The sequence below is a fragment of the Protopterus annectens genome, chromosome 7.part0 (genome assembly GCF_019279795.1).
Source record: "Protopterus annectens isolate FY-2018-M chromosome 7.part0, PAN1.0, whole genome shotgun sequence".
Classification (NCBI taxonomy): Eukaryota; Metazoa; Chordata; order Ceratodontiformes; family Protopteridae; genus Protopterus; species Protopterus annectens.
In genome coordinates, this window is record NC_056739.1 from 297,257,860 (window position 1) to 297,271,422 (window position 13,563).

At 40.1% G+C, this 13,563-nt stretch overlaps 1 protein-coding gene across 1 annotated transcript in view; it reads right to left on the reverse strand.

Moving 5' to 3' along the window:
* KLHDC8A (kelch domain containing 8A) overlaps positions 1 to 13,563 on the reverse strand; it is a 581,975-nt gene that overhangs the window by 111,102 nt on the left and 457,310 nt on the right. The window contains exon 7 of the mRNA XM_044076810.1: positions 7,224 to 7,439. Within this exon, the coding sequence (XP_043932745.1) occupies positions 7,224 to 7,439 (216 nt within the window). The remainder of the gene's footprint in view (positions 1 to 7,223; positions 7,440 to 13,563) is intronic.

The window sequence follows — 13,563 nt, forward strand, 5'->3', positions numbered from 1 at the left end:
GGTACTGCTTTAATAAAGGATGAGAAAAGATTTGTGGCTCTGTATTGTAATGAGCCAAAATAGCAGAGGCATGAATTTTAATTGATGAAAAAAATAGGCCTTTGTCCAGCATCTCAGTTAAGTATTGCAAAATCTGAGGGATATTTGGTACAGCTGTATCATTTCCTTGTGCCTGGTTCCAAGCACAGAATCCTTTCCATTTTCCAGCATAAGATTTTCTAGTACTAGGCCTTCTGGCTTCCAAAATGACATCCATCACAGCTTTACTGAGAGGTGTGTTTTGTATGATTACATTATCCGCCATGCTGCCAGGTTTAAAGTCCTGAGTTGGCTGTGCAGGATCTGATAATTTTGCTGGGACAGTAGATGGGGTATTTGAGGTAAGGTCCAAGCTGGGCATTGAGACAAATTCCTTAGGATTGGATACCAGTACTGGCGGGGCCGGTCTGGGGCAATCAGTATCATCTTTGGCTTCTCCAGTCTGACCTTTAGGAGTACCTTGGGGAGGAGTGACAGTGGAAGAAAGGCATATACTGATAGGTTTTTCCAGCTGAAAGATAGGGCGTCCATTTTCCATGCTTGTCTATGATAAGTCCTTGTGCAGAATCTTTTTAGTTGGTAGTTGTGAGGGGAGGCAAATAGATCTATGTCCGGGCATCCCCATTTCCTTGTTATCATGCTGAAGACTTGTGGATCCAGCTGCCACTCATGGGGATCCATGAGGTTTCTGCTTAGTTCATCTGCCAGAGTAATTTCCTTTCCTGGCAGGAATTGTGCCTGCAGCTGTACTTGGTAAGTCAATGCTGTGTCGCACAAAGTTATGGCTAGTCTGCAAAGGGGGTAAGAGTGTGTGCCCCCCTGCTTGTTTATATACCACATGACAGTAATGTTGTCTGTCTTTATCAGTAGTTGTCCCGGATGAAGTAGGTCCTTGAAGGCTGTCAGGGCATTTTGAACAGCTAGCATCTTTGTTTGACTGATATGTAGATGCATTTGGTTTGAGGGCCATGTGCACTGAATGCATCTTCCTGCCATGTGGGGCCCCCAGGCATAATCTGATGCATCCGTTGTTAGTGTCTGCCTGACTGGGGTAATGTGAATGGCTGTCCCTTGTTCTGGTGACAAGCCTTCGCCCACCATTGAAACTCCTGTTGCAGGCAGGGAATGAGAGTAATCATTGTCTCCAGGCTGTGGCAATGTTGAGTCCAAACACTTTTTAGGTACCATTGAAGTTTCCTCATATGCAGTCTTGCATATGGAATTAGTAGGATGCATGATGCCATGAAGTCCAAAGCCTGCAGAATTTTTCTTGCAGATAACTGGGCTTTTGTTGCCAACATCTTGAAATAGGTAGTCAGTTGCCTTTGTTTGTCTGGCGTGAGATAAGCCATCTGGGCAGTTGTATTTAAGCTTGCACCCAGGAATATTATCTCTTGAGAGGGTACTCGTTTTGATTTCTTTTCATTGACTGTGTACCCTAGGCATGTTAGAAGTCTTTTCACAAATGCCAGATGCTGTACAAGAATGTCCTTGTTCTCTGCTTGAATTAGACAGTCGTCCAAGTAAGGATATATTTGTATTCCTCTTTGTCTGCAGAATGCAATTACTGGTGCCAGGCACTTTGTAAAGACCCTGGGTGCAGTAGATAAGCCAAAGGGCAGTGCAGAGAATTGGTAATGCATTGAGCCAGTCTTGAATCTGAGGTATCTTCTGCATGATTGTCTGATTGGGACATGCAGGCATGCCTCTTTTAGGTCTAAAGTCACAAGCCAAGCATTCTTGCCCAGCATGGGCAGAAGCTGCTGCAAAGTTAACATTTTGAATGTTGGTATATCCAGGAATGTGTTCAGAATAGGTAGGTCCAGTATTGGTCTCCAGGCCTTGTTCTTTCTGGGTACCAAGAACAGTCTTGAGTAAAATCCTTGTTCCTGCTCTTGCTCTGGTACTTGTTGAATGGCCCACATGTCCATGAGGGATGAGACTTGTTTTTGTGCCTCTACCCATTGATTTTTTGGCAGATCTCGCCAGCCGTTTGCCTTTGGCAGGGTATGGAAATGGAACTTGTAGCCTTGTGACACTATGTTTAGAACCCACTTGTCCTGGGTTATAATGTGCCAATTTTGAGAAAAAAGTGCTAATTTTCCCCCTAAGGGTGCTGCCAGGAGATAAGTGCTTGGTGCAGGCAGGGGGAAGTCATTGGGACTGTTTCCTGTAAGATTGTGATTTGTCTTCTCCAACTTTGGAGGTAGAAACACCCCATTGCTTTGACCTGTATGAACCTTGCGCCTGGGATCTGCCTCTAGGGTGTCTGGATCTACCCATTTGAGGTCTGTCTGACACAGGAAAGGACCAATTCTTTGTAGGCCAGTGTCTACTATACCTAGGTGGCTGTACTTGTAAAACATCTTTGACAGTTTGCATATATTTAGCTTTGTCCTCCATTTTCTTCAACACCTCTTCTGCCTTAACACCAAACAAAGTATCATGCTGTAAAGGTGCATCTAATAATTTAACTTTCATATGATCAGGCAGATTTTGTTCCTTTAACCAAGCATGCCTCCTAATTACAGAACCCGTAACTGCGGCCCTACAGGAGGCCACCAAAGAATCAAAACCACATTGCAAAGTATGTTTTCCAACTTGTTCAGCTGCATGCAATAAATCCTGCATTTTCTTGTTTTCTGCACATTCAGAGTTTAACAACATTTTCTGTTTAAGCAATGCCATGACATGTTGCTGATATTTGTGCATATGAAACTGGCAGTTTAAGGCCCTTATAGCCAAAGTAGCAGATGTGTAAACCTTTTTTCCCCATCTAGCCAGTGCCCTAGAATCTCTGTCAGAGAGGGTAGGGTTTTTTGCAGCAGAAGCCTTAACTCCTTTGGGACCCTGTGAAATAGTCTCTGGGTCTGCAGCAGGGTTTTTAAAAAGGAATTTATGAGAGTCAGGAACCCTGTAATATCTATCAGGCTTAACAGGAGCTGGAGGTAAGGAGTCAGGGGTAAGACTAGACTCCGAAAACATATAATCTACAATGTCTAACACAGGTGGAATGGCTAGAGGCCTGTGTTGAGGAAGTAAAAGGAAATCTTTGAGCCACTTTTTAGATTCTGAAAAATCTTGGCTCTCCCAGCGGAAATGCTCCCTCATGGTATGCAAGGTTTCCCCAAAAGAATAGTCCTCTGGAGGAGAAGCTGAAGGTATAGATTCTTCAGCATCAGAATACTCATAAGGGGGAAGAGAATATTCCTGATCAGAAGAGGAATCAGAAGAAAGAGAAACCTGATCTGAAGATTCATAGTCAGTCTCTTGCCTAGGCCTCTTAGGAGGGGGATGGGAACCCCTAATCAAGGTAATCAAGTCCATTTTGAGCATCTGTTTTTTGGGCATAGAGGCCTGTCCATGTGGCTCTTGAGTTTGTTTCTTTGCTTTAGAAGGTGCTTTAGTCTTTGCCTTTGAAGCTGAAGTCGGTTTAATGTAAAGATGTTTAGATCTGAATACACCCTCAGAAGCCGGTGCCTGCTCAGCGGCTCTGGACCCATCTGAGAGAATAGTATCCGAGGCTCCAATACCTTGAGTTTCCAGCAGCATGGCCGACTCCACGTGGGAGCTGGTAGCGGCCTGCGACTCTAAAGTAGCGGGCGTCAGGGGCTGCAAAAGCGCCTCACTGAGAACCGGTGAACCAGCGACTGGCTTAGGAGAAGCTTTGTCATCGGTTTTTGGACTCGGTTGTTTATCTCTCTCCTTTTCTTTGCATTTTTTGTGAACTCCGGTAGTCGGATGGCTTTCCGCCGACATTTCTGGATAATTAAACCAGCATCCAAAGTAGTTTAAAGCAAAATCATACCGACGCTTAATAGTGCACTGGTTAAATCTAGCACAAAACCGACAACCAGAAACGTTGTGATCAGGGCCTAAGCAAGGAATACAGTAAGAATGAAAGTCCTTATGAGGTATTTGCTTTCCACAAGAAATACAATTATTTACTTTTTTTTACATCGGTCTGGCACAAGAAAAAAGTTTCCCCAATGGGGTACTTAGCTTTATTGAAGACTTTGGATCTGAAATTCGAACACGAAAATCTCAGGAGTCGGCCGACCGGCACTTGCAAACTGCTTCTGCTTCGGGTACCGCACAGCAAGAAAGACTGAAGAAAATGGCGTCGACTCCTTCTTTTATACCCCTGATGATCTGATGTCAGAGAAGGGGTGACAGCAGCCGACGCAGGGCCCAAGACTTTGGAATTCAGGCCGACTGAGGGCAACCTGCCAGCAGGATTACCCAAATATAATGACTGCAACAGTGAAACACGAAGAACATCCATTCCTCTTGTGGTAAATAGGCTATCTAGTGCTTACCACTCCCAATGATAAGCTAGAAGGCTTCCCTCCAACACAGAAAAGCTTAGGGAGCTCAGAAGCTTACATACAGTCCTGGATACAGCAAATCTGTATCTATCAGCTACTATAAGGCCCTTCCCAAAGGGTGACCAATTCTACTGTGTAATGTTACTATTATCCAAATGGTAAGTGTGACCAAGACTTTCAAGGCTTTTTAGGAATGGCCTGTACAGTGTATGCAAGTACTTTAAGAGCTGAAATATCGCTAAACAAATCAGCCACAATTAAAAGGTTTAAATACATTTAATAATAAATAATAAAAGAACCAGACAATATTCAATAACTCAGCACAGTGACTACAGAGTTCAGAATCACAGGAAATATTTTAAAACAACACTGCAGGACAGTCTTAAATAAATACAGAAAACATCTACGCTAATGTTTACTATACTCCTATCTATATCTATAAGACTCTTTTCCCCAGTTACTTACTATTACCAAGGCAGATGTACTGAAGATGGATGGTTCCAGGTCCAAAGACAAATAAAAAATGCACAGACTCACACTCTGAGATAATTCTTAAATTAATAATATACATTACTGCTGGGTTAGCTGGGATGACATGACTCTTTGTCACCTGCCTTCAGTTCTCTGTGAAAAACACCTATCTCTCAGATGTGCAGCTGCTAGGAAGTCACAGAGCAATAAAACACTTTACATTTGAAACCTAGTAATATTTCTGTTTCAAAACAATAGGAAAGACTCTAACGCTAGATATTGTGTCTGCTCTGAGCTGAAACAGAGGTACCAAAATCGTAAAACAATTTCCACTTATTTTCTTGAGGTTTTGCAAGTTAACTCTGTAATGTTCCATCTTCTACCATTAAAACATAAATTTGCACAGCCATATAGTTTACATCCATTTCTGTTCTTTCCCAGTAGGGTACACTGTGTATTCTTGAAGCTCAGTACATAATATGTAATTCTCTTACATTTGTAAAACAAGCATATGAATCATATCACTTTTCACAAATGACATATGATAACTTACAAAATTCCAGACAGCTGAGATGGCAGTGTTACATCTCTATACAAATCATGTTGATATTTTCAAGTGACATACAATTATTTACAAAATTCTAGATAGCTGGACTCCCAGTATCACACCATCTTTCATTTTTTACCTACTTCCTAACCACAATGATATTTACAGTTTTATTTTCAGTTGTAAAAAACTTGAATGCTACAGAGCTTTAAGTACAAGAAGCATATTTCCGATACATACACAGAAATGAAAAAGGCATAACTGTAGAAGTTTAAGCCCTTGGACTACTCCTTATCATGTTTCCTAAGCTGCCTATTCCCAGTATCAAATGATCTTGTTGTTTTTGGTAGCAGAGCCAAAGTCTGATAACTTTTGTTCCCACATAACAGCACACCAACAAGCATGGCAAGTAACAAGCCTATACTCACGTCATCCACTACGCTATAGTACATAACTCTATACTAACAACCTACAGGCGTTGCATTACACTACACTAATATATTTTTAATTTACTTTAAATTTATCATGCAATACTTATAAGATCTATATATAATGCTATATTGTATACCATGCTGTATCATGCAGTGCTATACTAATATAGCGTGTTGTGTTATACTACCAAACTGCACTATATTAATCTGCCTATAGTTACACTACACCATACTATATTATATTATACTATACTAGAGAATATAGCAAGTCTCTGATGGCAATTTGGGTGAGTGCTTACACTATGAGACCGTTACTCTGAAAATGGCTTTTAGCACACTGTGAATTTGACCGTTTCCCCATTACTGTATGTGTCAGTTACAATGTGTATATATACAATTTGTATACACAGTTTAAATGTGTGTCAGGGTTCCCCCATATTAATGGGTGCAGTGGGCCTTCCCCTGCAGAAAACACTGTCTCTGATTTGTAGAAAATGATTTTATGGATAAAAATTTCAGAATTTTGGGATTCCCAGTAGCAGGATTCCTACCATGCAATGTCATTCCATACCATACCATGCCATTCCATATCATACCATCCTATACCATACCAAGTGCCAATGGCAAGTATTATGCATCCTGACTGGTCAGGACTGACTCCAATGGGAATGCCTGAGGAAAAAAAATGCAAAGGGCAGGAAGAAGTAAATCCTGCACAAGTCCCAATCTTGATCACAATTACAGTTATGACACCATGCCAAGACAGCTCAAATAATGTTCATTTATATTTTTTCTAAGTCTTGTTAGCATTGAACAGGTACATTCCTGTATGATTCAGTGTTTTCATAACACAAAACATCTATCAGATTCAGAAATTGTTAGTTTCTGCATAAATGAACCACCAACTTCTCTTTGACTAATTGTACTTTGCTTAATGGAATAAGTACACTGCAGTAAAATCATGTGTGCCTTTGTTGTGAAACTGGCAAATTTTTCAAGATATCTTGGTATTTGTGAGGCAAAAGGAAGACAAGCTGAAATAAAAATACATCACGTTTGTGATGACTGATGTTTCAAGACAACAATGGCAGCATGTAAACAATTAATCTAAGTGTGGTAACAGAATCCATGTTTTGCTTTGGTGTGTTACATGGTTCTTTTGTCTTCAACAGTCCAGCTGCAAGTTGTGCAGAGGTTCTTGGTTGTTAACTAGAGGTTATGGAGACAGAGCCTCCTGGCAGCTAATTCAGTCATTCAAGCTGTACCTGCAACGTTAAGAGTAATATTGTAATGAAGATGCAGCCTGTGGTATAACATTGCTTAAATGTGAATTCCAGTTAACATTACAATTTCTCAGTCACAAAATTGTCCATTTCAAGTTTCTTGCTACCTGGTATACATGCTTACCTTGATCTATATCAAACACATCTACAGTTTTCATAAATTTGGGCCGCCTATAGGTCCCTCCCTGCCGTAGACCTCCCAAGTTGTACACATTATTTTCAGTCATCACAAAACCAGTGAAAATCCTTTTGCTGGGTATGTTGGGGAACTTTGCCCAAGAGCGTGTTTCTGTGTCAAAAACTTCGGAGGCATTCACTGCATATTTTGATTGTCGACCCCCTGCCAAAAAACAAGCAGACAAAGTGTCAGTTACTCTTTTGCCTTATTGTCTGCACTTTCAGTGTCTGAAAGAGCTGATGTTTAAAGAAGTATTATATAAATATATGCTGTAAAAGTAAATTACTAGCTCAGCTTGCATGTAAAGGTTTGTTACACTGATATGAGACACCAACAAAAATTTTCTGCGTGCATTTAATAAAGGTTCAGTGCCCTTGGCTTTGGCACCAAGATGCAGGAAAGGTCATCGCTAGACTTGTTAAAACCTACCATTTTTTGCTTCAACTTTTTACTACAAATATTCCAAGTAAATTTGTAGTTTTATTGATCACTGTATTTTACTTCTAGTAAGAGTTGTGCATTTTACAAAAAAAAAAAACATTTTTTCTTCTTAAAATCCAAGATAAGCAGCACATAGATCAGCTTCGACACATATCTGCAGATTTGAAGTTAGTATAAGATCCACTAGGAACGCTAATAAATCTGCACTTCGTGACAGATCCTATTGTTGTGAGTAAGCAGACTGCAAGGCATACACTTTAATTAAATGGGAGAGACACAAGCTTTCTGATGAAAAAAAAAGAAAGAATGTGGTTAATTACGTAGTTTTTGCCTCTATGCCCATTGACCAGGCTTTCCCCAGTTGGGTGTGGCTCATTTGTTCCCAAAGATAGGAGTTTCTCTAAGGATTAGTGCGAGTGCTGTCGGAGGGAGTATCATTCAGCCAGCAATGAGGGTGCTTTATGACTCTCCCCAGCATCCTTGCAGTGAGGGGTATTTGGCAGGAGGAAGCAAGATCTGATTTACTGTGGAGTCTCACAATGGCTTTGCCATGTTAGTGACTGCTTCTGTAAACACAAGAATATGACAAGGTGCTGGCCTGGTGAACCTAACATCCTCTCCTCCTCTGAGGGGTTGTGGCAGTTCATGACCAGATCCATGACACCTTCCATAGCCAGAATAGGCACTTCCCAATAACTGGATTTGGGTTATCTGTACCACAGCTGAAGCTTTATCCATAGCCAGGATAGGCACTTCCCACTAACTGGATTTGGGTTATCGGTACCACAGCTGAAGCTTTATCCATAGCCAGGATAGGCACTTCACACTAACTGGATTTGGGTTATCGGTACCACAGCTGAAGCTTTTTCCATAGCCAGGATAGGCACTTCCCACTAACTGGATTTGGGTTATCGTTACCACATCTGAAGCTTTATCCATAGCCAGGATAGGCTCTTCCCACTAACTGGACTTGGGTTATCAGTACCACAGCTGAAGCTTTATCCATAGCCAGGAGAGGCACTTCCCACTAACTGGATTTGGGTTATCGGTACCACAGCTGAAGCTTTATCCATAGCCAGGATAGGCACTTCCCACTAACTGCATTTGGGTTATCGTTACCACAGCTGAAGCTTTATCCATAGCCAGGATAGGCACTTCCCACTAACTGCTTTTGGGTTATCGTTACCACAACTGAAGCTTTATCCATAGCCAGGATAGGCACTTCCCACTAACTGGACTTGGGTTATCAGTACCACAGCTGAAGCTTTATCCATAGCCAGGACTGGCACTTCCCACTAACTGCATTTGGGTTATCGTTACCACAGCTGAAGCTTGATCCATAGCCAGGATAGGCACTTCCCACTGACTGCATTTGGGTTATCGTTACCACAGCTGAAGCTTTATCCATAGCCAGGATAGGCACTTCCCACTAACTGGATTTGGGTTATCGTTACCACAGCTGAAGCTTTATCCATAGCCAGGATAGGCACTTCCCACTAACTGCATTTGGGTTATCGTTACCACAGCTGAAGCTTTATCCATAGCCAGGATAGGCACTTCCCACTAACTGGACTTGGGTTATCAGTACCACAGCTGAAGCTTTATCCATAGCCAGGAGAGGCACTTCCCACTAACTGGATTTGGGCTATCGGTACCACAGCTGAAGCTTGATCCATAGCCATGATAGGAACTTCCCACTAACTAGATTTGGGTTATCGGTATCACAGATGAAGCTTTATCCATTGCTAGGATAGGCACTTCCCATTAAATGGATTTGGGTTATCGGTACCACAGTTGAAACTTTATCCATAGCCAGGATAGGCACTTTCCACTAACTGGATATGGGTTATCGTTACCAGAGTTGAAGCTTTAACCATAGCCAGGATAGGCATTTCCCGCTAACTGGATTTGGGTTATTGGTACCACAGTTGAAGCTTTATCCATAGCCAGGATAGGCACTTCCCACTAACTGGATTTGGGTTATCGGTACCACAGTTGAAGCATTATCTCTCCATGCCACTGGAGCTCTACTACTTCAGAATATGCTTGGGAATTTAGGCTCATGCACAGCCTGCATTCTCCTCCTATAAGGCTCTTTATGTCAGAAAACTCCCATTATTCATTAAGACTGCCTCTTTCTCATATGACACAAAAGTAATAATACTTAAAAAGCACCAGATAAGATGCCACAATTATATATCCAGGATGCAGTAAACATATATGTAACTATGTCATCACAGGTAATGTCATATTACTGGAATTGACAGACGACTGTAACAAATACAGCAAGAGAAATAAATTAAAATGTGTTAATAACATGAAATATTAATGACATGAAAACTGTCAGGATTTCTCTTATATCAGTATCAGCAAACTATCTATAGGTGGTTGTACAGAAACAACTGCTGGTCTAGGACTTTTTTGAGAGAGTTTAATGAATGCTTGAATTTAGCAGAACTTAAAACATGACCATAGTACAATGAGCTCTTCACTTAACCCTCATGCTTAGTAATTTACTTAATCACAGATCCTACTTAAACCATATCTTAATTTGCACATAGACAATAATCCCGTAACTGGCTTGTATCCAAATGTCCTCACTGCTTTTTAAACCCCAATAGCCTTCTCAAGAATGTGGTTCCACAAATGCTGCCCAGCAATATTCTGAACACGTAAATATCAGAACTATAAATAAAGAATGGGAAATACTGGACTTCAGAATCATGCTTACTTACAACTGCAACTGTTTGTTTTTAATACTATTGATATTGTACATGTATTGGCTGGGTGAGATCCTGGACTGTACAGAGCGCCACTGTGTATCTAAATATGGAGGCTGCTCCTCACCCCCACATTTATGTGACTATGGAGTTAGTGTATGTAATTAAAGGGGTGTGGAGCGACCCCCTATAAAAAAAAATCCTGCATTCCAAGACTGTTAGGGTTGACATTTCTCTTTTCATTATGTACATAAATACATGTTTTGTTTCAGCATTTTCAGTTTCAGTATCTGGTATTTTCCTAGGCACTCATTTTACATGCAGGGAATAAATGCTTCCTTACACTGTCCCTAAATCTTCCATGGCCCACTTCGAAGTATTCTTGTCTTTGTTTTCACTCACCTGTTTTCTGAGAGGTGCTTCTTTTTTGAGACCTGCTGATGCCCTTTCTTAATATCGGCTGGTTGCATCTTCGTTAAAACCAGTGTTGACATATTTCAGTCAACTGCATACACAAGAAATACTGCCCACAGTCAGTCTTAAGTTCTGAAGCAACAAAATGACTACACTAAATAGCTAGTGTCCACACCAGGAAAATTACCTTCTTATTAGTGACTGCACACATTAAAAAGAGGAAATGTAATTGTAGCCATTTGGAGAGATTCGTAAGAAAGAAAAGAGATTAACCTGATACGCTACCGTGAAGCCAAACTAATAATATATAAAGAAAGGAGAACATGGTAATAAAGGAAAAGACTGTAACAAAGAAAATGTCACCATGGAAATGCAAACGTTATCAATTACGCAGTATCATTACTAGATGACCATAGGAAACAGAAGAAATTAACGAAAATCCATTGAAAGATGAGCTAGAATAAAGGTTCAGTGTTAGAACTGATCACAATTTGTTTTATACAAATTCTTGACAAATTAAGATTTTGCACAAACCGAAAAAGTTAGGAGATCTACAGGAAAATACCAAGAAAATAATAAAAAAAGGGTAAAAGCCAAAGAATTTTATAGTGCACTAGAAAAAAACAGTGTAACGACAGCAATATACTCATAACAGCCTCCCTATACCGAGACAAACACACTGGGAACGGTGGGGACATTGATGTATTTATCCAAGATGCCCTCATCTCACTCCAGATTCTACATAATATCAGCCTCAACATTACCGAACCTATGGTCACTCAAAGCCATCTACAACGTCCTTATGAACTTTATGCCCATTTCAGTGTCTCCTGCTTATCATAAACTACCTAAATCACTTGGAAAAAATATCAGACAAAACCAAGATACTGCTCCTATCAACTACACTTCTGTCAAATGTGACCGCTATACAACCAATAATAAGCATTCACAGTGGTTCATATACTTTGTAAGCACCATGTCCTCAGACCACAACCACCACCTTCCTACTAGGGGTGCAAACATTCTTGACTTTGTCCTCGCTAACAGTGACCATGTCTTTATCCGAGTATATATCTTACCTTCTCTGGAGAGATCCAACCATCAAACTGTCATCTTCTCCATCAAATCAACAACACTTCCCCCACTGAATCCTACTACATTTAAAAGATTATCCTGAAGTTAGCCTCCTATTGTTCTCAAATAACTTAGATAAATTTTAATGTGGCCACCCTTCTACTGAACATCTTAACCTATAAATTCTACTCCCATCTAAACTCGGCTGCATTGAAGCATTTGTTCCTTTACACCACAAACATACCACAAACACAACTGAAAAATTGAAGAACAAATCCTTAAGGTGGACATACTACATGCACTGTACAATAGAAAGAGAAAAAAATTACTGACCTTATAAAAATATCCTCCTCCCCTCACCATAAATGATATTTAAAACTGGTTAGAAAAATCTGAATACTCTGTTCAAAGATAAGGCTACCTATGAAAAAGGAATTTCCACTTCCACCAAAGATAAGCAGGTAACTTTCAACTACATCAGGAATCTCAGAAATAATGCTCAATTTTGCTATAAATGAATACCCAATGGCTCCTCTTACTACGATCTTCAGGCCATTACCAACATTTCTGCAAAAAAATAAATAAATAAAAATTTTGCTCTGATTTCACCCTTCATCAGTGCCCGCATTCATAGCTCTCAGCTGTCCAAATTTCTGCAGAATGTTCAGATTTGTTACTCATTTTTTTTATCTGTTTCTCATGAAATTGTAGTTTTTTGGCAAATAATTGGCAAATCAGTGAGGACTAAAGTCAGAAATAATGGCATACATTTGATTTTCAAACTTAATATCCTTCAGAAAATTCATGCTAATGCAAAACTTGTTATTCTATCATCTTTCTAAGTTTGTAAGAGCAATATTTAAAAAGTGTCCCCACATTATTTGTGGCTTTGTCCAGATTTCTTGTTCTAAGAGGTTGAGAGGCATGCCTCCATTATATAATCTGTCTCATACTGTTCCCTATTATCTGTCTCAACTGAAGTCTTCATATCTACCAAATAACAAAAAATTGTTTCCATGGGTCTAGGCAATTTTACCTGACTACTTCCTCATAAGCACCAAATCCAGCTTTGGTCAATACCTCCATAACCTATTTAAACTTGGTCTCTTCACCGGTTATATACCTGATGCTTGGCAAAGTGTCATAGAACTTCCATACACAAGGGAGGTCGCACCACAGACTCATGTATTTAAAGAATTGTAAGTCTCACCAATATCATTTCTAAGGTTGTGGAATATATCACAGCATGTCTCAGAAACCATGACATATGACTAGCATACTGAAAGCATGCCTTTCAGATGTCCAGAATTTCAAAGAATGTCCAGATTTTAGCTCCATATTTTTGCTTTGCTCCTCATAAAATTTATGACTTTTTGGAAAATTATTGAGGAATGAAGTCATTAAATAATGACAAACACTTGAGTTTCTAAATTCATAAGATTCAGTAAATGTATGCTAACACAAAACCAGTTATTCTAGCAACCTTCTTAGCTGTAACAGTAATATTTAAAATCTGTCCCTATTTTGTGGCCTTGCCACCCAGTTACTTTTGGCTTTGTCCAGATGAGAGGGATGACTAAAAGACACAATACCGTATGAAGTCTGATACAGTGGAAAGTGTGCAAACATTACAATAT